General features: G+C 39.7%; 2 protein-coding genes across 4 annotated transcripts in view; both read left to right on the top strand.

The window, feature by feature from the left end:
* The first annotated feature begins 97 nt into the window (after positions 1 to 97).
* On the top strand, positions 98 to 17,317 carry dlec1 (DLEC1 cilia and flagella associated protein). 3 transcript variants are annotated; one of them, XM_077509471.1, is made up of 40 exons: positions 98 to 319; positions 565 to 619; positions 778 to 892; positions 1,218 to 1,340; positions 1,408 to 1,564; positions 2,538 to 2,651; positions 2,739 to 2,896; positions 2,957 to 3,174; positions 3,247 to 3,331; positions 3,415 to 3,502; positions 4,701 to 4,874; positions 4,955 to 5,091; positions 5,172 to 5,264; positions 6,234 to 6,324; positions 6,389 to 6,551; positions 6,621 to 6,813; positions 6,890 to 6,966; positions 7,036 to 7,204; positions 7,286 to 7,382; positions 7,475 to 7,605; positions 8,174 to 8,335; positions 8,419 to 8,549; positions 8,658 to 8,808; positions 9,809 to 9,925; positions 10,006 to 10,127; positions 10,213 to 10,395; positions 10,496 to 10,563; positions 10,644 to 10,795; positions 11,761 to 11,876; positions 11,967 to 12,037; positions 12,108 to 12,307; positions 13,523 to 13,654; positions 13,733 to 13,855; positions 13,931 to 14,025; positions 14,089 to 14,173; positions 14,250 to 14,447; positions 15,239 to 15,391; positions 15,450 to 15,600; positions 15,740 to 15,860; positions 15,951 to 17,317. In XM_077509471.1, the coding sequence occupies exons 3-40, from the start codon at positions 809 to 811 to the stop codon at positions 16,048 to 16,050; spliced, it is 4,983 nt and encodes a 1,660-aa protein (XP_077365597.1). In that variant the 5' UTR covers positions 98 to 319; positions 565 to 619; positions 778 to 808; the 3' UTR covers positions 16,051 to 17,317. The 3 variants fall into 3 exon arrangements, with proteins under 3 accessions (XP_077365597.1, XP_077365598.1, XP_077365596.1); XM_077509472.1 differs by lacking the exon at positions 565 to 619; XM_077509470.1 differs by having other exon boundaries at positions 565 to 892.
* An 803-nt stretch (positions 17,318 to 18,120) lies between these two features.
* map3k22 (mitogen-activated protein kinase kinase kinase 22) overlaps positions 18,121 to 23,176 on the top strand; it is a 34,516-nt gene continuing 29,460 nt past the window's right edge. Inside the window, exon 1 of the mRNA XM_077509344.1 lies at positions 18,121 to 18,489. The gene's annotated coding sequence lies outside the window, so the exon portion shown is untranslated. The remainder of the gene's footprint in view (positions 18,490 to 23,176) is intronic.

Here is a 23,176-nt window from a genome sequence, read left to right as displayed (position 1 = left end):
TTCTTCACTTTATACTTTTTCTGCCTTTATTGTGGGATGGGCTCGAACTATGATAGGCTGCTTTATTTCCGGGTCCTCAACACGTTGCTAGGGCAACGACCTGTACACAAAATGAATGGTCGTTTAGGTCCAGAAAGTTAGCGTTTATCTTACATTCAAAACTCAAGTCGTTTTTTTTTTAATTCAGGTTTATTTGTGGATTTGTGTAACTACATGTCTACTAGAAATACTGGTTAATTAAAAACTCAAACTCTTGAAACTCGCTTCAATTTCCCCACAATGCACTGTGCGACAGGCACAAACTCCATCTAGAACAGCTGTGAGTACATTTTACTACTTTTTTTTTCAACAAAAATGACTAATTTGATTAAAAAATGGAAACCCCGAAATTCAAAACTACTAAGAAACAAGATAACATGTACCATGTCAGAATGTACATAGCCTGTTTTATCAACAAATCGCCCAAATAACGAGACGAAACCGCGATACATTTTTTTTTGTGTTTTTGTTGTGACTGTATTTATCTGCTTAAAGTTGTATTTTTTTTCTTGTCTTTTGGTACAGATTTGTTTGTCGTGATGAGAAGACAATAAATCAGCTCGCTTGATGTCAAAATACTGTATTGTACACACCTTGTCTCATTTCAGCTAGATTAGCTTCACATGTGCATTTTTTGTTGTTGTAAAACTTTAAGTTAATTTACAAAAAGTAACACATTTAGCAAATGTATCCAATTTGCTTGCAAGATGCTTGCTAACACTGATGTTTGGTTGCTAGGTGCTTCGTTTATCTTTTTTTCAAGTCAGACATGCTGCAGGAGCAACAAGAGCAGAGACCTTCTCGGTGGGATCCTCCCATAGACAGTCACAATCCTGCTTCTGCAAAATCGCAGGTAAGCGAACTGCAGCGATTCTCAAACTCCGGTTCCCGGACCTTTGTGGTTCCGAGAAACATGGCTACTGGGTCCCCAAAATTATTTGGAATAAATTATGTCAAGTCGTTTTTTTAAAGTGTGGGTCAGCACGTGCACATTAATCTGGCATGCATGTGTGCATCATTTCTAGCTCTCTCACTTGTAGACTGGTACGGGTAAGAAAAAATATTAATTTGAAACACTTCAGATAAAGTAATAATAGCATTTAATATTTTTGTAAGGGTCCTTAGAAAAATTCCACCTTGTAATTATTGACCCACTGATAATGTGATTTGTGCAAAAGGACATTTCTCACGTATTGGCGAGCACCTTCAAGGAGCTATACACCAATGTAACACCATGCCACCTTATGAAGGCAAAGGGGAGGAGCAGCTATCATGACAAATATGTCGAAGAGCTCAAACGGGTAAATTCAACTGTGTGAAGAGAGCGACGTCACAAGATGCTTGGGTTCTAACGACATCTCTTAAAAGGTTCGGGCTGAATACAACCAGCGTATAAAAGAGGCGGATATGCTGGAGACCCACATCATCCACGCCAGAGCTCGGGCGGCTAGCACGGAGCGACGGACCGCAGAACGGATGAAGGAGGACTTCAGGGATGTACAGAATCTCCAGGGCCTCCCACCAGGTGACAGAAATAGTCATCCACTTCTAAACAATTCATGCAACATTTGCACGTACTACTTTTTAACATTTTTAACATCTTATGCAATCGTTTAAAATTCGAACCAGGCCAGATTATTGGCATATGTCTATCCATGACTAAAATTAGAATAAGCACTCCTAAGTTATCTCACAAAACAATATAAATGTTTTGTATAGTTTTTAGTGTTGTTCCGGTACCGATACTGGTATCGGCAGAGGTGCCGATACTGCATTAAAACTGTGGTATCGGTGAGTACTCACAAGTAACATGCCGATACCATTAACTCATTCACTGCCTTTGACAAGTATACTTGTCAATTGTATTTTTTAGAGCGGTGCTAAATGGGGGCGAATCTGAGCATGCTCCACTGTAAATATCAAACTTGGAAACAACTTTACTGATGCCCAACCACCGGTAGATGACATCATTGCCCCATTTTATAGGAAATAAACACAGTTTCAGAGTCCATGGGAGAAATGGCTGTATTTTGGCAAACCTACATTTTTCTGCTGTCAATTATAAAAGAACGGGACGGGACAAAAAGTAGGGAGTCTATTCTGTTATTTGGTAGATTCGGTTTATATATAATTATTGAATGGAATATCACGTGAGTATTGGAAATGTAAAAAATTTCTATAATGACTGGCAGTGAATGAGTTAATTCCAACGCTAATATACGATTTTGGATGCAGCATCTTGTGTCTTGCTGTTGCATGACATTCACCAGTATGTGACATGTTCATTGCATGCTGATCTAAGATATCCTATTGGCCCTTGAATGCTCTGAACCAATAGCAGGACAGCTTTTTCATGTTGAGGAAAAAAAAAACTCAAGTATCGGTATCGGCCGATACTGCAAAGCTGGGTATCGGTATCGGTATCGGGGGCCAAAAAATGGTATCGGAACGACACTATTTTGCAGACTAATCAGACATCTTATTTCCATCTCTTCCAGTCAAGTCAGCTTTTATCTGGCACGTAGATGAAGGCCTTCTCCAAAAAAACGACTTGATTTCGCCGCTGGATTATTTAAAGCCGCAAAAAATACAAATGAAGGCTCCAGCAGTTGGTACGTTTTCTCTCCTAATATGTTTTGAAATGTTGATTCAAGTTGTTTTTGATCCTTAAGTCACATTTCATTGCATTCGTCTTTCAGTAAAACCAGATCTTACCAGACCGACCATCTCCTACACCTTGCGCGTGGCTAACGAGCTGCCCGACGGCACCATGTGGCGGAAGAGGAACGAGTCCGAGTCCACCCAGACTCTGGAGTGCAGCTCGCTGGTCTTAAAGAACAAGAAGTCACCCAATGAGGTTTGCAGTACCATCTTGAAGCTACATCTTCCAAATATTTATGTGTCTTTCTTAATGAAGAAGATACAGAACCAACCCAAGCCTCAGTGGATGGACGAATCGAGTGCGACGGATCGGGCAGAGGGCAAAAGAAAACTCCAGAGGATGAAGGAAAGACAACGCATCCTCCAAAATCCACGCTTCCTGCCTCCAAAACCTCACCAGGGTGCTGCCTCCATCATCTGCCCCCAGGTGGTTAAGAATGATCACGGGATGGATAGCGTGGAAGGGGCGGAAAGGTACATGGAACTTCCAAATAGTACACCAACAAATCCACCAAAATTTATTTTCTGTGTTTTTTACTCATTCAGCACCAAAGAAAGTCCCACTCAGGTCTTCCTGGCCAAACCACCTGTTGTGCTCTTCACAGTTTACAGTGTGGGACAGGTGTATGAGGTATGCCTTGCTGTTCGCCCTGAAACATTCCAATGTTTTGAAGGCAATCTCCAACTTTTTGCTCCATCTTCCCCCTGTCTCAGACAACACTGGAGTTAAAAAATGTGGCCTTTTCCAGCCGGGACATCCGAGTCCTCCCGCCGACCAGTTCCTACTTTAACATTGGTCTAGGTGAGAGAGGTTTTTATTATTATTATTATTATTATTATTATTATTATTATTATTATTATTATTATTATTATTATTATTATATTTTTATATTTTCAACATAATTTAAGACCGTTCTCAGTTGTCTAAATGTTGGCAAGTTTTCATCAAAATACTCCATGCATCAAGCAGTAGGGGTGGGAACCTCTGCGTACCTCACGATATGTGATGCAAGGCTCACGATAACGATTATCTCACAGTATGACGATACCGCAATTATCAATATATTGGTCAGGTAATAAATCCACGATAATCTGCGTTAAAACTACTCAAGGTATAAACTGATGTTTTTTTTTAACTCATTCACTCCCAAAGACGTATTTATACGTTTTTTAGGTTTTTGTTTGCTAGAGTTTTTGTATGAAGGCTTTGATGCAGTTTCTGAAGTGGAAGCTGAAAGCGATGGTAATTATTAAAAAAAAAAAAGTGTTATGAAACAGATGAGGCACACTTTTTTTTTTTTTTTTTTGTAATAACTACTATCACTTTAAGCGACCACTTCAGGTCAGAAACTGCATCAAAGCCTTCATACAAAAACTCTAGCAAACAAAAACCTAAAAAACATATACGTTTTTGGGAGTGAATGAGTTAATGAGAAAATAGTTTCTTTTTGTACCCTCACTGAAACACAATATTAAAACTGTTGTCTTCTTTACAGTGAGTACAGAAATTACGTGCTTCAAAAAGTCAAAACATACAATATATTTTAAAATGTTAAAATTGAAGATATAAAACATATTTTTCATAGAAACGTATGCAGAACTGAGTCAGTTGCTGGACAGATAAATGTCTTCCACAAGTAAAAGTAAGCACATGAGTCTTCTTCGCCTGAAGACTTCCGTACATTTCCCTGCCATTCTTATGAGAGCTCCCCCTAGTGGCCCTCCAAGTAATTGCTCAATAAGTAATGAACAATGGAGCCATTATAGTGGCTGTATATTAACTACAAATATCGCAATACTTGCGTAGGTGTATTGATAATCTATCGGGAGACAAAGTATCCCGATTTATCGCAATATCGACTCTTCACAAAACAACCTAAATAATTATTTGAGTCTTGTAAATTGGCCCGAATGTGTCACTTTTCAGCCAAGTGTTTACAAAAGATATAACCAAAACTGTGTGGCATGTTTTTGAAATCATGATTCTTCTTCTTCTCTAGGGAGATTTCCTGGCAAGGGCGGCGTTGTCGCTCCAGGCATGAGTTGTAAGGTCACGGTGCGCTTCGCTCCAGACTCCCTGGCCGACTACGAGGACCGCATAGTGGTGGAAAGTGAGGGCGAGCATGTCCTCGTGGTCCCCATCGAGGCGCGGAGGCCGCCTCCTATTCTCACCTGTGAGTCTTCTGCGACATGAAAGCACTTTCACAGGAAGTCCTCAGTTGGGATCCTGATGATCGTGAGACCGTGTTTGCAGTGCCGAGTGTTTTGGACTGCGGTTATTGTCTCATCGGGGGAGTAAGATGTGTTGACTTCCATTGTCAGAACATCGGGCTCAGTGCTGGTACTTTCTTTATCGTCCCGAAGAATCAGTGGCCAACCACCAACCCCAGGGTAAAAAAAAAAAAGTTACTTACCTCTCTGATTGGTTATTTTATTACAATTTACATACTCTGTTGATTTTTTTTCATCAGTCGGTGTTTACCAGTTGTTATTCTGAGCAGCCTCCCTTTGCCATCAGTCCATCTTTCTTTGCGCTGCAGCCCGGAGAGACCACTGTAGTTGAGGTGAGGCCATACTGGACGAAAACAGTTTGTACCGTCAATTTTTTCTGCTTGAATCTTGAAAGTGGAAGTAAACTTTAACATTTCTGGACAATAGTATTTTATATGTGACCTTAGCAGTCTAAACAATGACATTCTCATTAATATTACATTTTTGCAATATGAGATAGGGAGCAAAATCCTGCCATTTTTATCCTTCTCATTGCCCTGAGCAACTGTGATGTCATTTTTAGCCGACAGCAAGTGGCAAAATGGCCGCCCCCTGATGTGGATAAAAATAGGTGGATTTTGCTGCTTAAAGGGTAAGTCAACCTTTAACATTTCTTGACAATAATATGTTATATGTGAGCTCACTAGTCTCAACATGACATTCAGATTAATATTACATTGTGCAATATGAGTTATGATGAGGCAAAATCTAGGCGTTTTTCTTTATCTCAGGGGCGGCCATTTTACCACTTGTTGTCGACTAAAGATGACATCACAGTTGCTCAGGGCTCAGGCGATGACCAGCACAGCTCACCTGTTTTCTGAAGCTGAGCTGTGATTGGTTGTTACCTGAGGCCTGAGCAACATTGATGTCATCTTTAGTCGACAGCAAGTGGTAAAATGGCCGCCCCCTGAAATGGATAAAACTGATGGATTTTGCTACTTAACTCGTATTCCACGCACACAATATTAACCAGAATACCATATTTAGACTAGTGTGGCTGCATAGAACATATTGTCAAAAAAAAATTTTTTGGTTGACTTCCTTTATTAATTCATCCACAAATGCAATATTAATCAGAATGGCATGTTTAGACATATTCTTGTAGAGAACTTTTTTTGGGTCGACTTTCCCTTTGAGGCAACTTGAGTAATTCAAGGTTAAATAAGGCGATGTTTTCTTTCTAATAGTGTTTTGTGGTATGAGTTGTCACAAAAAGTTGGTACAACTCCAGATTAGTGCACGTCGCAGTCTTTTTGCAGGCACTTTTCTTTCCCACCACCACCGAACGGATTTGCCAGCTTTTCACCATCGTGTGCGACAACTGCCAAGTGAAAGACATTTGCATTCAAGGTGAGGCCACTTTATTTTGACTCCACCTTAAAAGCCAGACTCACGTTCACTTTTCCGCTCGCAGGCGAGGGCCAGCTGATCGCTCTTGAGCTGTTGTCCGTTTCCGGCAAGGATCAGCCGCCCGTTTTGGGGGAGGTGCACGACGTCACCGCCGACTACTTTGTCCGATTCGACTCGTGCAACACGCACACGGTGCAGCTGAAGACGATGGTTATCAGGAATAATGTGTACGTTTCCTTTGCGCCATTTTGATGTTTCATAAAAAATACTTATAAGTCCTAATATCTTTCTTGAAGCCACTTGGAGCTGCCTTTTCACTGGCAGATCATGAAGCCGAACCTCCTGCCGCTGCTTCCGGGCGAAATTCCCGAACCCTGCCACATTCAGTACCAACCCGACAGAGACGACATTTTCCAAATCAGCCCGGCTGTGGGAATTTTGGCACCCTGCCAGGATCGAGAGTTCACCATCTCTTTCGTTCCCAAAGAGGTAGAATTACACTCATATTCAGACCCATGAAGAAAATAGATAAACAGGTGTATATTTGTTTTATTTATTGTTAAAGATGGAGGACTACCACAGCGTGTGCCATTTAGTCCTGAGCGACATCCCACAGCTGCCAGTGGAGTCCGGCGACGAGGGGTAACGCGTCATCACCGCGCGGCGGGTTCTTTTCTCCACTTAAAAATGCTCATTTCCATTTCGCGGCAGTGCCGGCAACTTGCAGCCCGTGCGTATCGGCTCCAAGGTGGGCGACGCCACCGTCATGGAAATCGAAGTCAAGGGTTCGACGGAGCCCTTCAACATCCTGCTGGAGCCTTACGCCCTCGTCATCCCCGGCGAACTTTTTATTTTCACCACCACCACCAGACATTTTAAGGTGCTTTGCTAGTAAACCTGCAATCAGTGAGTTATACACTTGTACAGTGTTTTGTTTCAGTGTTAATTTTGTTGATATCAGATGTGGAATTACAGCAAAACGTCTATCTCCTTCCAATGGGATGAAATGAGCAATAGTTGTCACGAAATAGAGGTGGAACCCGCAACTGGAAAAATAGGTAAATCAGGGTTTCTTTCTTCTGTATAAATACACTGACTGCATAACAAAAATATGTAAAGTACAAAAAAAACAAATGCTGTTGTTCCTCAGATGCGAACGAGTGCTTTGTTTTCAACCTGATCGTGACCGGAGGCAAACCAGACAAGGTGGTGACCAGTCTGCACTGCCACATCGAGCACCGCAAGGAACCCGTCACATTGGCTGTGGAGGTCACCTTCAAGGTAAGGAGGACCAACGATCAAGCCAGAAGAATAACATCAATTTTTTATCCCATGTCTAAACTGATTTTTAGCCACACTGAAATTGAGCCTAATACGTTTTTTTTTTCTTTAATTAAGTCAGACAACTTTAATTTATTTAAAGGAGACATATGATGCATTTTTCCCCAACAATTTTCAATGTGAAAATACTATAAGGATTCATAATTGGACAGCAGTACACTTTACACACCTTTTTTCTTGTCTCGTTGAAATTAGCTCGTGTAAGTGAATGATGATATACTCCACCCAATATGTTGTACTAAGCTCAGTGTTCGTTTAGTTTGCTGTTAGAGCCCCCGTGAGACAATGAAAGTATTTTCACTCATGCACGTAGCACTTCATAAACTACACAATGTGTATGTGGCGCACTAGCCTGTTCGCATCTTCACCAAGAAATGAAGTGCGTGCCACGATTCAGAAGCTACCGTTGCTTGCTAGCGCAAATGTGCATTCAACAAAACTCAGCGCATCTCTGCTTACCTGTTGGCTTTTTATTTTTATTTTTTTTTGTATCTATGTGACTTCCAAGGGTCCCAGCGTGAGCATCAGTGAGCCCAGCGTGGACTTTGGTCTCATGAGACTCGGGGAGCAGAGCCAGAAGACGCTGTACCTCGACAACGTCACGCACCTGGAGGCGGCCTGGACACTGGAGGAGGTGCACAAGAGTCAAGATGAGGGACAAGACCCGCAGGTATGACGCGCTTGCGCACACGTGGTTGCAACACACTTGTGGTGAAGTTGTTTTCAACCGTCTGTGTTTATGTGTGTTTATAGCTGATTGTGGAGCCATGCAGTGGGTTGCTGCCCCCTTTGACCGGCTGCAATGTGAACATCCACTTCAGGCCACAGTTCTGCCAAGTCCTTGAAACGGAGCTGGAGCTGTCGGTGGAGGGTGGGACAGGATGGTAGGGAAAATGTATTGTCGTTGTTTGGGGTAATAAAAAATGCATTCTGTACCTTTTTTTTTTTTTTTTGGTTCGCTCTATATGTGATGATGTTTGTGTCCTTTGCAGTCACCTGCTGCTACGAGCGGATGTGCAGTCTCCTCAACTGTGTCTGCTCAATTGCGAGCTGCTCCTCTCCGAACTCTACATGGGCATCCCCGCAGAAGGGACCGTCACTCTTTTCAACCAGACGCTCTTGCCATCCAACTTCGCCTGGGTGGTGCGTCTCGCATTCTAGGAGACATTATTTAATATCAGGGAAGATATAAGCGGAGAAAGTTGGAATCGGGTTGGTGGTGTTGTGAATTAGTTGCACGGGTACATCACAATCTGGCAAAATTGTTTTTTAAGATATAGGTAGCCAGCAAAAGATACGCAGAACTTGTTTGTTATTGTTTGTTTTCTAATTATTCCTATACAGTTAACAAAAAAAAAAGACAATATGTTCTATGCAGCCCCACTAGTATAAATATAGTATTCTGATTGATATTGTGTTAGTGGAATATGAGCTAAAAAGTGATACTTGACTCATTGAGCCATTTTCAACAGTCAAAAGTTAATATTTTGTCCATAATAAATGTGGTAACTTCATTATTTTTCATGTACAATTAATAGCTTTAAAAGTAATTAAAAAGTAAAACCAATCATGGCTCAGTTTGCTAACCAACCCCAGAAACAGGTGAACCATGATTGGTCGTTACCTACTTCCTCAGCATAGGTGATGTCATCAGTCGACAGGAAGTGGAAAAAAATAGTTTTGAAAGGCATTAATTGTACATGAAAAATAATGAAGTTATCAAATGAATTCTGGACAAAATATTAACTTTTCACTACTGAAAATGGTTCAATGAGTCAAGTATCCCTTTAAGCAGTTTTTATCCATCTCAGGGGGCGGCCATTTTGCCACTTGCTGTCGACTGAAGATGACATCAGTGTTAATCAGCAGGTAACGACCAATCACAGCTCATCTATTTCCTGAAGTTTAGCTGTGATTGGTTGTTACCTGAGACATTGATGTCATCTTCAGTTGACAGCAAGTGGCAAAAAGTCCGCCCCCTGAGATGGATAAAAATGGCTGGATTTTGCTTCATAACTCATATTCCAAAAATGTAATATTAGTCAGAATGTCAGTTAGGTCACATGTAACATTCTTGTCAAGAAATGTTTAAGGTTGATTTCCACTTTAAGATTGTATTCTAGATTACTGATGTCTTCTTCAGGGTGAGCTAAAGGGCCAGCAGGCATCTCTTTGTTCAGCCAGTTTTGAACCGCTATCCGGCACTCTGGGACCAAACGCCAGCTTGGACATCACAGTCTCTTTCATATCCCAAACAGATGTAAGACACTTCATGTGATTTCAAACACATCCAGATTTTTGTTGATTGGTTTAAGTCTGATTGTTTTTCTGTCACTTAAGTCGGCGCTGAATGATGTCATTGCGCTCTGCGAGGTGGAAGGGATGAGCTCGCCGCTTGTTCTCAGCATCCTGGCACCTACAACTCAGAGACTCAGAGTGTCCTACTCGCTCCCTGGCGGCAGGTGGGAAAATTCACCTTTATGAAAAATTGAATCATTTGAATCATCATCATGACGTCATCGCCCCCTTCTTCCTCTCTGCCAATAGTCCCGCTCCGGACAGCGCAGGGCAAGCGGGGTTGATAGTTGACTTCGGTGATGTGCTGCTGGCCAAACCTGTCACCAAGCAGCTGCTGATGACCAATCACACCGCCATCCCGGCAACTTTCACCATCCAAGCAGAGTATTTCATCTCCGACGCTTCCAAGCCCAGCAGCCAATCAAAGATAAGGTGCTTGCCTGAATATTCATCTTGCAGTTTTCTGTAGTTTAATAGCAAAAAAAAAAAAAAAAAGACATACTTTTGTCATGACTCCCACTTTGTAATCAAGATCCCAATACATGAAGAAGCCACTTCACTCCGTCCAAGCCAGGAAATTAGAAGAGCAATCACACAAGGGTATGCATGAGTTCTCAAAGTGATGTTTTAAACATGAGGCTGGAATGAGCAACAAATGCAATTTTAATATGCATTGGCAGACTTTGTGAGCGACCTGCTGGCTAACGGGAAAGGCGCAGCCTTCTTCATCGTGCCAAGCGCCGGAACACTGGAACCCTTTGAGACCCAAACTGTGGACGTGACCGCCTACAGCGACATGTGGGGGGAGTACAGAGATCATCTCGTATGCAAGGTAGGTAGTACAATGAATAATGTTCAAAACTACCGCAGCGTTGGAGTCACAGTTCAGTGAAGTAGTTTTTAAGTTTGTGTTTGCATGTTTTTATAAAGGATAAAAAAAAAAAAAAAAAAGGATAAATACATGAATTAATTTACCTCACACTCACAGCCCACTTTATTCAGTAACAATTATTTGTTCATAAAAACATAATGAAAGAAAAAAATAAAAATTACATCCTCACATTAGACTAACAGGTCACATTATTCATTAAAAAAAATAAATGTCTTCATTATAATAACAATATTAAAAAAAAAATTCTTGAAAATATTATAAAATTGACCTAAACGTTAAACTAACAAGTCACTTCATTTTTAATAATAATAATAATAAAATCCAATTTAAAATTAATAACTTTTTTAAATGTACCTCAACATAAAAAATAATGAATAAAATTTATGTCAATGTTAGTCTAACATTTTTTTTCAAGTCAACTTTTTTTTTTTTTGCTTTAAATTTTATTATTTAAATGTATTTAAATATATTAATGATTAATTTCATAAATTAGTTTAAAATGTATTTAAAATTAAATATATTTATTTAAATTTAAATACATTTTAAATGCTCTAATTACAGTATTAAAAATATTTTTTTTTAAATCAAATACGCTTGAATCACTGCCAACTTGATCGGGTATTACCTCATTAAAAAAAAAAAAAAAAAAACTACAGGAAAAAATAAAATTTACTATGCTAATATCCAATTTTTAATACAATTGTATATAATAAATGCATTGCATCATACAGTAAGCTGTTTCTAATATTTTGAACCTCATGTAGCTAAATAAGGTGATTGACATATTATGAACTGAGAGTGATGCAGTGCAGTTTTACATCACTGAAACATTATTGAATTAATTTTTCCTATAGACTGTCCTAGTCGTGTAAAGTAGAGACCACCAGAGTGTATTCTCACAACAGGTGGGGGATCTTGAACCCAGCCTTCTCGCTATGCATATGATTGCGAAAGGCTGTCCGCTGTACTTCCAAATAACAGGCCCACGCCCTGATGACCAGTACCAGGGACCCAACGTGCAGTCAGTGCCACGATCCAGTCATTGCATTTAATAATCCCAAAACAAATGTACTGTATATAACAGCTTTGTCAATATTGATCACATCTTTAGGTTTGGTACCCGTTTATCCGGAGGTGACACGATTTCCCGCTCTCTTCGCATCAACAACCCCACCTCGTTTGGTACGCAGCACTTCTTTCACTGTGTGTATATTTCAATAAGACGAACAAAACCTTCCCCTTTTTTCGACAGATATCCGTCTGGACTGGGAGACGTACAACGTGATTCCGAACGACCGCAAACTGGTGGACGTCTTGATGTCGTACGGGGAAAGCTTCCCGCTCAAGGAAGCTGACGACAACCCCAGGGGAGCGTCGAGACTTTCCAACGGGGAGGCTGCGCGGAAAAGGGCTCAGGCGTTGAGCTCGCAGGCTTCCCTCTGCAGCTCCACTGTGAGCATACGTGCATAAATGACATGCAATAGTTGAACATCCGTGGAGACGTATTGACTTTTATTTTCTTCAAAGAACCAGGGGGATAGCAAGCAATTTATTCAGTGGGTTGTCCAGTGTGACACATCTCAGTGAGCGTGACACATGATTTTTTTTTTTAAATCATATACCATCCACAGTTAGGCTTTCATGAAATAAGATTCCCATATATCCAGAACATTGCTCAACTCAGTCATAATACGAGGAGGATCAAGTCTAAGTAAAAAAAGCAATATTTTGTTGATCTATTCTTTGCCATAGCTTTGCTATTGTGTCCTCTCATAGTCTACTTCAACCTCATGCGCTGCTTTGCTGGCTAACAGCCAATCAGAGTCATCCGTTGAAACCGACGGCTGATGCCATTTTGCATACTGCGCTCTGTGATCATGTTGTTTACTCGCTACGGCGTGAAAGTAATGAATTTGATTGATGTTGACCAGGGTTGTTATAGTTTTGGAATTTTTCATTTTAGTTCGTTTTGATTTCGTTTTGAGTTTTATTTTTTTTAATTTAATTGGTTTTAAGGGTGTTTCTGTTAGTTTTTATTAGTTTTAGTTATTTAATAAATACTTAGTTCTAGTTAGTTTCAGTATTAGTTAAAAAAAAAAAAAAAAAAAAGTATTACCGGTACTTGTGCGCAATATTTAAAAAACACCTTAGGAGCGACGTCATGTGAAGGTGCTTTTCTATTGGCTCTATTGACTTCTGTGTGACACACCGTCAAACGTCTTTATCCCGGTTAATATCAAAATAAATCTACATTTAAAATCATCCCCAAATTCTCATGCATTAAATTAATTACCAAAGACTATAACGAGGGACAAATTATAGTTAGTTTCAGTTAGTTTTGTAAACATAAAAAATAGTTTCAGCTAGTTTTTGTTTTTTGAAAAAGAATTTTCGTTTTTGTTATTTCGTTTTTTGAAATTTAGTTGTATTATTTTTTTTTGTTACTTTTAGTTAACTAAAATAACTTTGATGTTGACTTGAGAATAAAAAAACAAAATCACAAATATAACAAACAAACAAACAAACAAACAAAAAAAAAATATATATATATATATATATATATATATATATATATATATATATATATATATATATATATATATATATATATATATACACATTGCAGTAAATAATTTTTCACTTTTCTGCCTCAACTTGTAATTTCAGGGCACGGATCGGCAAGATTATACAACCAAGGATGAAAACAACAGACTTAAGAAAAAAATGCTGTCTGTCCACATTCGACCTCATGTGGGAGACAAGTCAGATGAGCCCTACTGCGTCACACCGCAGCAAATTGTACACAGACAACAATATAAGCCACTTTGCTTATATTACTTGAAACCAATAGCTTTTTTTTTTTTTTGTGCCTTCCAGGTGATCCCGGCACAAGGCAGCAACACCGTGAACGTATCTTTCACCCCGCTCACCCTGTCCACAACATCTTGCGAGTCCAAATGCGCAGGCTTGGCTGTGGGCTTCATTAGTTTGGATTCTGAGGTGACACGGTCAGGACACAGCTCAATAAGCAGAGAGGTGAAATCCTGTCAGATATCTTGTTTATTTTGCTTCCAGGTGGCTGCCTGTATCCCAGGTAAGGTGACACGCCTCCAGGGTTTGGATCTGGAACCCATCAGAGTGGATCTCCTGGCGGTGGTCAAGCCTGCAGTGTAAGCAATGTGAATATACGCATCCTTGGAAAAGTGAATGAGTTTTGTTTATCGGTGCCGCAGGCTCTTAGTGCAAATGGAAGACGACAGCAAAGTGTTGGAATTTCACACCTCCGCCGGCGATTTAGTGAAGACAGAGGGAGACGAGGTTAGTCCAGAATTAATAACAAACATGACGGATGAGCCATCGATCCATCATGAATAATTTGGGGGAAATTTTGCAGGTGTTTCTGGAGGAGTTCGACAACGTGCAGAGCTTCCTGCTAAAAAACCCCACTGAGATGCAGCTACGCTTTAGACTCAAGTCTCAGCCACCATTTTCATTGCTCAAGGTGCCGACTCGGACCGGGTCCAGCGGATCCAGCAAATCGTCGACCGCAGACCCCCACATGCTGATTCTGCATTCACAAAATAGCATACTGGTACAACTTACACACACTACTTTGGAAATAAAATCTCTTTACTTACTTTTGGGGGAAAAAATACTAGTTGCTTCCACTAACAACTCAGAGGTATGGAGGACCAAAATTGCCAAAATTAAAAATAAATAAATGACTAAATAAATAAATGACTACAAGTGAAAATAATAATGAATATAAAAAATATAATTAAAATATTAAATACAAAAAATAAATAGAAATACAAATAAAACTTTTATACACACACACACACACATATATATATATATATATATTTCAATTTTTTATTTTAATTTTTTAATTATATTTTTATATAATTAATAATTAATGTATGTAATTTTTATATATAAATAAAACAAATGTAAATAGAAATAATATATATATATATATATATATATATATATATGTATATGTATACTTTTTATATTTAATTTTTTTGTATCCATTTTTATTTTCACTTTGTCATTTTATTTTTTTATGTGTGTGTATAAAATTAAACCAAAACTGCCAAAATTAAAAATAAATAAATGACTAAAAGAAAATAAATGACTGAAAATAAAAATAGATATAAAAAAACATTTTTATTTCCATTTTTTTATATCTGTTTTTATTTTCAATATTTATTTAGTCATTTATTTATTTTATTTTGGCAGTTTTGGTCCTCTATACAAAGGAGAAATTTTTCAAAAACGTTGTCAATGTTGCCAACTTGGTGACTTGGATAACAGCGCTTGCAACACTTTTTTTTCCCCCAAAATTTTTTATTTATTTATTTATTTATTTATTTGGTGCAGGTGAGGGTGGCCTTCTGCTGCTCGCCATCGCTTTTGGATTACACCGAGCACCCGACAGACAGCGTGACGCTCGTCCACTGCAGTGACAGTGGGTGCAAGCAGCTGAAGATCCAGCAAGATCTCATCATTCACTACAGCAACAACAGCTTTCAGGTCAGGATGACGCCGACTCAATCGTAAGTTCCTTCCAATGTCGCCCCTCCCGTTTCAGATGGTGCCGCTCTGCGCCCACGTGAAGCTGGCGACGCTGTGCCTGTCCAGCGACCACATCAATTTCGGACTGTGCTACTTAGGCCAGATGCAGGCCAAAGAAGTCAAGCTCTACAGCCTGGGCTGCCAAACTCCCTGGACATTGCTTATAGGTACACATATTCAGTGCCATTCTACAGTCTGACACCCTAAAAGTGGAGTTCAGGCTAATTACTTTGTAAATATATATATCGGAAACTTTCTAAACAAACCTTCATTCTGTTTGGCATCACCACATCGTTTGTCTCACAGAGTCGAGTGAAGACTCATCCCACGTCTTCAGCGTGACGCCCACCTCCGGGCTTCTCCGCTACAAGGACCACCAACCCGCCAGCGACCACTGCCAACGTCTGGAGATCAAATTCACTGCCAGGTAGAGCAGCGCGACAGTCTCAGGCGACTTGGGACTTTAAGACTTGACTTGACTCGACTGAATTCTACGCATGTGTGCGTTATGTTGCAGCGAGGTGAAGCAGTATAAGGCCACGGTGGTGATCACTTCTATTCTACAGAAGAGTCCGCTCATCCTGCAGCTCCAAGGCACAGGATACAGACATATGTAGTTGTAAATGGCCTTTTTTCCCCCCAGTTATTATTTTTTTTTGTAATAGTTGTATCAACTCATGCTCACTGTACAATCCAAAAACCTCTCCTAGTAAATTTATTTTATTAAATGAGGTTAATATTTTTTAATCTAATGAGCAGTCATCCAAAACATATAAAAACATTTAAAACGTGTTTTTTAAATTTGTGGAAAATGTATTTCCAAAATTATAACAACTATGGCTCCAAAAATATGATAGACATCTTTTCCAAAATTAAAAATATATTTTCAAAATATATCAAAATTATTTACCCAAATACATTAGCAAATTTATCAAAAGTATATTCCCATAATATAGTTGAAAAGAAATTGAATAATTTTGAAAGATTTTCCCCAAATGTATTTATATATCATATTTAAAAAATATTACAAACATATTTCCAAAAATGTGTTTATTAAAAATATAAAAACGGTATAAAACGTAAAATAGGTATAGTAATAATGAAAAGTTGTAAGACCTATAAAAATATTGTTTTTAAAATATAAAAATTGTTTTTAAAATATAAAACAGTATTAGAATATATTGAAATTTGTACAGTAAATAAAATATTCCAAATTTGTATGAAAATATCATAAAAAGTTTACATAACATATAAAAAATATCAGACTTATTAAAATGTGAGAATGTACTGGAATAATATTAAAATGTTTGATACTGGAGAAAAAGATCCTCTCCTAAAATAGATGCCTCCATTTTTTTTCCTCTCACAAAAAATAAACAAATTAAAACTTTCACACCAGTCATGGCAAACGACAACCACAAAACAGGAAATTAACTTTATCATTTAGTCCAATATCAATTCACGCTTTTAGGAAGATTCAAACCTCTGCACTGTGAGGCATTTATGCTAACCACTTGCCCACCGATAATTGGATATTACGTTGTGTTAATTCTATAATTTAGATGAGTTTATCAAACTCCTATTAGGCATCTTTAAAGCGTGAGTCGTTTTCATGATTCTAGTTGTAATATACGACAGTTAAGGACCTTACAATTTTATTTTTAAGAAAAAAACACATTTAGTTAATGTTTTGTGCTAGGATTAACTCTTATTTACATTACAGTATTTCCTATAGCGTAAAAATAGAATTACAATAACGTTAAAGAAATAGAGCCTAAATGTCATTAGGCCTTTATGTAAATTTGCAAAGCACAAACAAAAGTATGTCTAATCTTTACAAACACCAATGTGAGAGATGTTTCATAATAAATACTTGTCAAACAAGCTCCATTCCCCTTTCATATGAAAAACAACATGATGGTGGTTCATGTGCCACATAGATCAGCATCCAAAAAAGCTCCCCAAAAAAAAAAAAAAAAAAATCCACTGAGGGATGCAAATATCCAATTGATATTCTTTGCACTCTTGCAGCCTTACACACACGCACAGCAAGGACATGTTTGATCACAATGAAGCACTGCTGTGTGCAACCCGATGTGAAGGTCAATGGAGTCTTTGTCATTATTGTCCTCTGCTATATAGTCAACCGCTGCCCCTCGTTGTGTGCTTTGGGCCCATTCCAAAGGAACATGCACAGGCTATTTTGTTTCTCTTCCGAGCAGCGTTCCCACCTTGGTGTCAGGCGGAAGCTGACTCACTTGGATGGGAATCGAGAAAACTCCACAAAAAAACTCCCACGAAAAAAGTGACATCCATGTGATAATAATGTGATCAATCTACCTATGATAATGATGCTCAGTTTTGAAAACTGCAACACAAATGTTTCACCAATATGACATAATGTAAAGGGGAAAAAAACACACCAGCATACCAAATAATCTGACAGTTCAAATAGATTGAAATAGCAGTGTTGTGGGTCACGTTATGTTGATTATGGTTATTTTTTTAATATCACAAAACGTAACAGAACAGATTATTGCCCCTGATGTTGTAGTTGCGTCGCTTGTACCGCCAGAGGGCAGTGTCGCCCACTTTTCTCGGCGGCTCGCTTGGAAACGAGCCAAGAAGACCGTCACCACTTCCTGGTCGTGACGCAGGTTCCGACGTCAGAGGCGCGTCCCCACCACCACCACCACCACCACCGCCGCTTCTGCTTGTGTAGTCTTTGCGAAGGTTAGCGCGACGGTGGGAGAAAGTTTTCCCAGGAGAAACATCAACATTCCCGGTGCTGGAAACCACGAAGCCTCGGCTCTGGATGTTCCAAGTGGATAAAAGCCTTCGTTTGCCATTCCAGCCCCTCGGTTTCCGGATATCAGCGCGCTATTTTTTTTTTTTTGGTGGAAATTTTGCTCAGCATCAGTTGGAAATCTTTCCTCTCGCTCTTTTGTTTTGCTTTTTCCAATTGACCATTTTTTTTCTATCTGGGATAACTTACCCCCTCCTCTTTACTCGTCCTGCAAGAAACATTCGAAGCATGGAGACGCTGAGGTAACAAGGTAAGAAAGGCACACTTAATCACGTTATTTCCTGTTTACTCTACTTAGGGTTGCAATAAACTTTGCTGCCATGACAGCTCCACGGCTTTTTAGAATTTGTTGCAAACGGACAACTTGCTCTTGATTTGATTTTACACTATTCAACAAAGTGATATTGTCAAGTGTCCAACATGCATCTGTTCTGATGTTTACATACGACTGACATCCTCCTACGCGTGTTGTTGAGCTTTCGTGCTTGTTCCTTACTTAAAAAAAAAAGTGTCTAAAGACGCGTAAATTTAAACAAATTTGATTACCCATGCATTAAGTTTTTTTATGATGTTAGCATGCTATCTAACAGTGGTTGGTCAAGTCTTGTAGTACCATTCTTTACCACAAATGATGCTGTGAGTGTTCTGTACAAAATTAGAGCGCGAAAAAGAACCCGTTTTAAGCTGCCGATTCGGATACTAATCATGCATGAGTGGGATCGACCGATTCCGAAACAGATCACATTGATTAGCTGCTCAATTTTCAACTTAAGAGATGCTCACTAACGATTATTTTAATATTTTAATCAATTCATGTGTCAGTTTTTTTTCATTACATGATGAATCAGATCAACAAAAAAAAATCATCCAAAATTTCACCCCCTTAATTATATAAAACCACTACATTATTTTAATTAAATTGACAAATTTGGCAGTGCAGAAAATGCAAACAAATGGCTGCAGACTGCAAAGTGCTGCAGATGATTGTTTTTTTGTGACGAGCATTGCTCGATATATGCAGATCATGTACTTTTTCCACGGAAATCAGCCGATCACAATCGGTGGTCAATCAATAGGCTGACCATGAATTTTGTCGCCTATTTTACAAAACATTGTAAAATCACATGCACAGGTAAACATGTTTATATCAAAGAGATGCGAAAAAGTCACATGAACTGTTTTCAGTCCAAACTACGGAATGAAGAACAAGATGCAAATTTTACGTATGTCATTTTTAACTAGATATCGACAGTAGTGTGCTAAATTTCTAGCAGCAGTTGTTTGTCTTGTAATATTCTATACCACGAGTGATGCTAACTAGTTCTAGTTTTCTCGGCTAAAACTAGAGAATAATGAGGATCAATAGATAGCTTGATGCTAATGTATGTCACTTCTGTCATGACATTTCAAATCCAATTAGCTAAATATTGTAGAAATATCCAAACATGCACAAAAAAAATTAACGTTTAGCTCAGTTAGCATGCTCAATGGCGAGTGCAGTTTTACTGGTCTTGTACTACTATGACTACTCATTACCATGAGAAATGCTAATGGCGGGTCACTGCTTTTGTTCTCAGCCGAAACTAGAAAGTGAAGAACTTCTTTTCTGTAGTGCTGGTGTATATACTGAATTTAGTGTGCAAATATTGTGGGGTGGACAAATGACGCAGAAACAAACTTTGTTGTATATTAAAATATTGATTCATACAATTATTTATCTTGAAGTTAGCATACTGCGCTACATTAGCTAATCCCGTTTGTTTTCCTCTTCTTGTTTATAGTGTTTGCATCCACTTGCAGACTAGAGAGAGAAAAAGAGACTTCCAGTAAAGGAAACTCTATTGAAAAGTTAAAATGAAGTCCTATTTTCATAGATCTGCAGAAATGAGGCCACTTGTCAGACACTCTGTGCCGTTGCCAAAGGTTACGGTGACTCACAGGGGCCTGAATGTTGCGTCAAAAGGCCTCGTTTTAGACGTGGCGTGGTTACGCTACAAAGCTGAAGCGAGTTTGCTTTGTGGGTGGGATGCTTCATTGCGTTCATGCCACCGTGTCTCATAGATTGACTCTTTAGTTTAGACTGTAGCTCAGTTGCACAATGTACACAGGGACGGCAGTTGAAACAAGACAGGAAACGCAAATGCGCAGACCGGTTTTTGCGTTTTAGCCAGACGGCGTCTGAAAGCTTTCAGGGGCCAGCCGAGGTCGCCCGTCCTTATCAGTGAGAGTTCAGGGGTTGAGCCTGCCTCTGCCCAACCTCCCGAAGAGGAAGTTGTCCCGATTGAGCTTTGTCTGCAACGGCTTGTTTGAGCGTGAGGACAATGCTGTCTGCCGCGAGGACGGCCGGATAGACAACACACGCTCGCACGCCAACTTGGGACAAGTCTCGCTCGGGGGCAGCTTTGATTTTCCAAAATTTTGATATGGCAACACTTGGATTTTCTCTCAAAAATAAAATGTATGGAGTTCGACTCATTTTGAATTCATTTTGTTGTGCCCAGTTCTAATGTAATCTGATTTTCTTGGCTATTTCCATGTACTACATGTTAACTGAAACGTGACACACTATCTTGACCAAATTTTCCATAAGCATTCCAGTGAATTGGCTGCCCCCGGGACAAGAATGTGCTGTACCCTGGAACCCCCGTTTTTCTGCCAATCTTTTTAATACGTTGTAGAACTCAACCTCAAGTAGCACATCATGCACTCTCTTGACCAAAGTGTATTTCTCAATCTGCTCCGGTGACCTTCATTTATACCTTCCACAGATGGATAAGATGCTGTTAGTACTGTATCTTTTTTTCTTACATGTAGCATATCATACACTATCTTGAATACAGAACTGTGTTCCTCCGTCCATTCCAGAGAAAGCACCGTTCGATCAGCTTTTATTGACCAAAGCAAGCTGAAGAATAACAAACAAATAAGCGAGATGGTCTTTTTACAAATCTTTTACGCGTCGTAAGAGCTGTTTTCTCCTCTGCTGGAATGGAAAACTCTTGAGTACCAAGAGCCCTAAGCCCTGAATTGCTTGACGGCAAAACATAAACACTCTCGCTCTCTCCTGTTGCTGGACCACAGCTGTTTGACATTCTGTCTCGCCACGAATGAATGAATGCGCTTGTAATAGCGTGTCAGCACATAATGGAGACGACGGCTTAACTCCAGATTCCTCTCGGGGTGAGAATACTCTTCTCCCCGAACCGAGCGGCTGCGATGCCGCGGACTCTGGGAGAGAATCGGCTATTTTTAGGCCGACCGTGTTGTGTGGCCGGCGATAATGTCAGACAGAGCCACTTATCTAGCCAGCTAATAGAGCCGTCACTTAGTCAGAGGCGGATCCTTTTACACTGTAGCTTCGTTGCTGTAGCCTCTCGAGTTATTGTATTTAGCACCCTGCCAAAATTGTCACTTGGATTCGTCATCTTATTGTCTAGTCTACGGTACGTTATCATGTTGTTGTCTTTAGGTTGTGTTTTCATTGTTCGTTTGACCATTTTTCACAAAACTTTGTGGATGTTTGAGCAGTAGCACAGGTCAATCGTTTGTTTTTTTTTTTATCCAGGGAACATGACACAAAGTCTTCTATTTTGGTTTGAAGCAGCCATTTTGGGCACATTTGAGATATTTGGCGAACTTCTGCCAGCTTTATTTAGAAGAGTGTTGGTGTAAGAACTGAGGTACAGCTATAAGTTTCCAGAAGTCAATTGAGAGACGAGCTTGTGTCTTACGAGACCTCCCGCAGGGTGACATTCTCCTTTCCGCACACCTCGAGGCCTCGTGCGCTTCCCTTCCCAGAACCTGCCAGCTGGTGACTCATGCAGGGCGACCACAGCGCAGCACAGTCTTGGCTGTCGCTCAGTGGACGGACGTACGGACGGACAGGACACCCCCACCACTGACCTTTTGTTTTTCTTAAAGGAGCCAGTCACCCAAATGTCTCGCTAAATAATCACTCCTCCGCTTCCTGCCCTATGTCGCAACTCCTCGTCCACTGGGGGTTGTGGCCGCCGTCCCCTACATGACTTCATGCGCTGTTGATGGTTTTTATTTTGGAAACCGCATTTAACTTTTCACCATGAATTGCTTATGTCCACATTGTGAGCACCAGAACACCTTGTTATGGTTGCAGTGCAGCAAACAACATATTCTGCACTATCTGGATTAGAGAAGCATGTTGTCTTGAGTGTTCCAGCAACAGCTCAATACAGAGTAGAGCCTGTTTGTCTGCAACTTTTCTTTCCAATGTATTTCAACCCATAGCTTGACAAGGGCTTAACAAAATCAGCATATCATGCACTGTCTTGAATGAAGAGACTTTTTGCGATCATTCTGGTGACATTCAGTCTCCAGTTAGATCATGTGACTCAAGTAAAGAACCCAATTTGTCTTTCAGATATGGTGACAAGCAGTATATCATGCACTGTCTTGAAAAAACAGGTGTTTCAATCACCATTCCAGAAGCTAGTAACAACCCTCCAACACCACCTTCAGTAGTTTGGAAAGCTGTTAATAACAGCATATCATGCACGCTCTCCATTGTTCATCTTCATTTTCCACAAATGGACAGTAAGCATGTGACCTTAGCGCAAGATATCTGCCTATAGATTTTTCAAAATTTAAGGCTCCTCTGTCATTATTTCATTACCATAAGCAGCATATCATCATGCATGCATGTCTTGAAGAGTTGGAATTATGTGACATTTCTAGCCATACCACAGTTTGGTTGTGTGAAGCCAACTATTTGTAGATTCTTACAGATTTGTTTTGTTGCTATATACATTCCCCACTCTGTAGTTTTTCTTTTGGCGAGGGATAGTCGTGAGCAGCACATCATGCACTCTCTTGATTAATAAGGTGCGTTTCTGCGGCCATTCCTACTCATTGTCTATAGTTCCCTCACATGAAACTCGGAGGGAACCTTGATTTCCCTGTAG

The sequence above is a fragment of the Festucalex cinctus genome, chromosome 20 (assembly GCF_051991245.1).
Source record: "Festucalex cinctus isolate MCC-2025b chromosome 20, RoL_Fcin_1.0, whole genome shotgun sequence".
Classification (NCBI taxonomy): domain Eukaryota; kingdom Metazoa; phylum Chordata; class Actinopteri; order Syngnathiformes; family Syngnathidae; genus Festucalex; species Festucalex cinctus.
This window is presented reverse-complemented; position numbering and strand designations above follow the sequence as displayed.

What these genes read in the sequence shown, in the direction of transcription:
- dlec1 (XM_077509472.1), top strand. Translation starts at nt 809, where the DNA reads ATGCTGCAGGAGCAACAAGAGCAGAGACCTTCTCGGTGGGATCCTCCC. An exon ending in CTGTGGAGGTCACCTTCAAG is followed by an intron (nt 7,606 to 8,173) that starts GTAAGGAGGACC and finishes GTGACTTCCAAG; the next exon opens with GGTCCCAGCGTGAGCATCAG. An exon ending in ATGAGGGACAAGACCCGCAG is followed by an intron (nt 8,336 to 8,418) that starts GTATGACGCGCT and finishes GTGTGTTTATAG; the next exon opens with CTGATTGTGGAGCCATGCAG.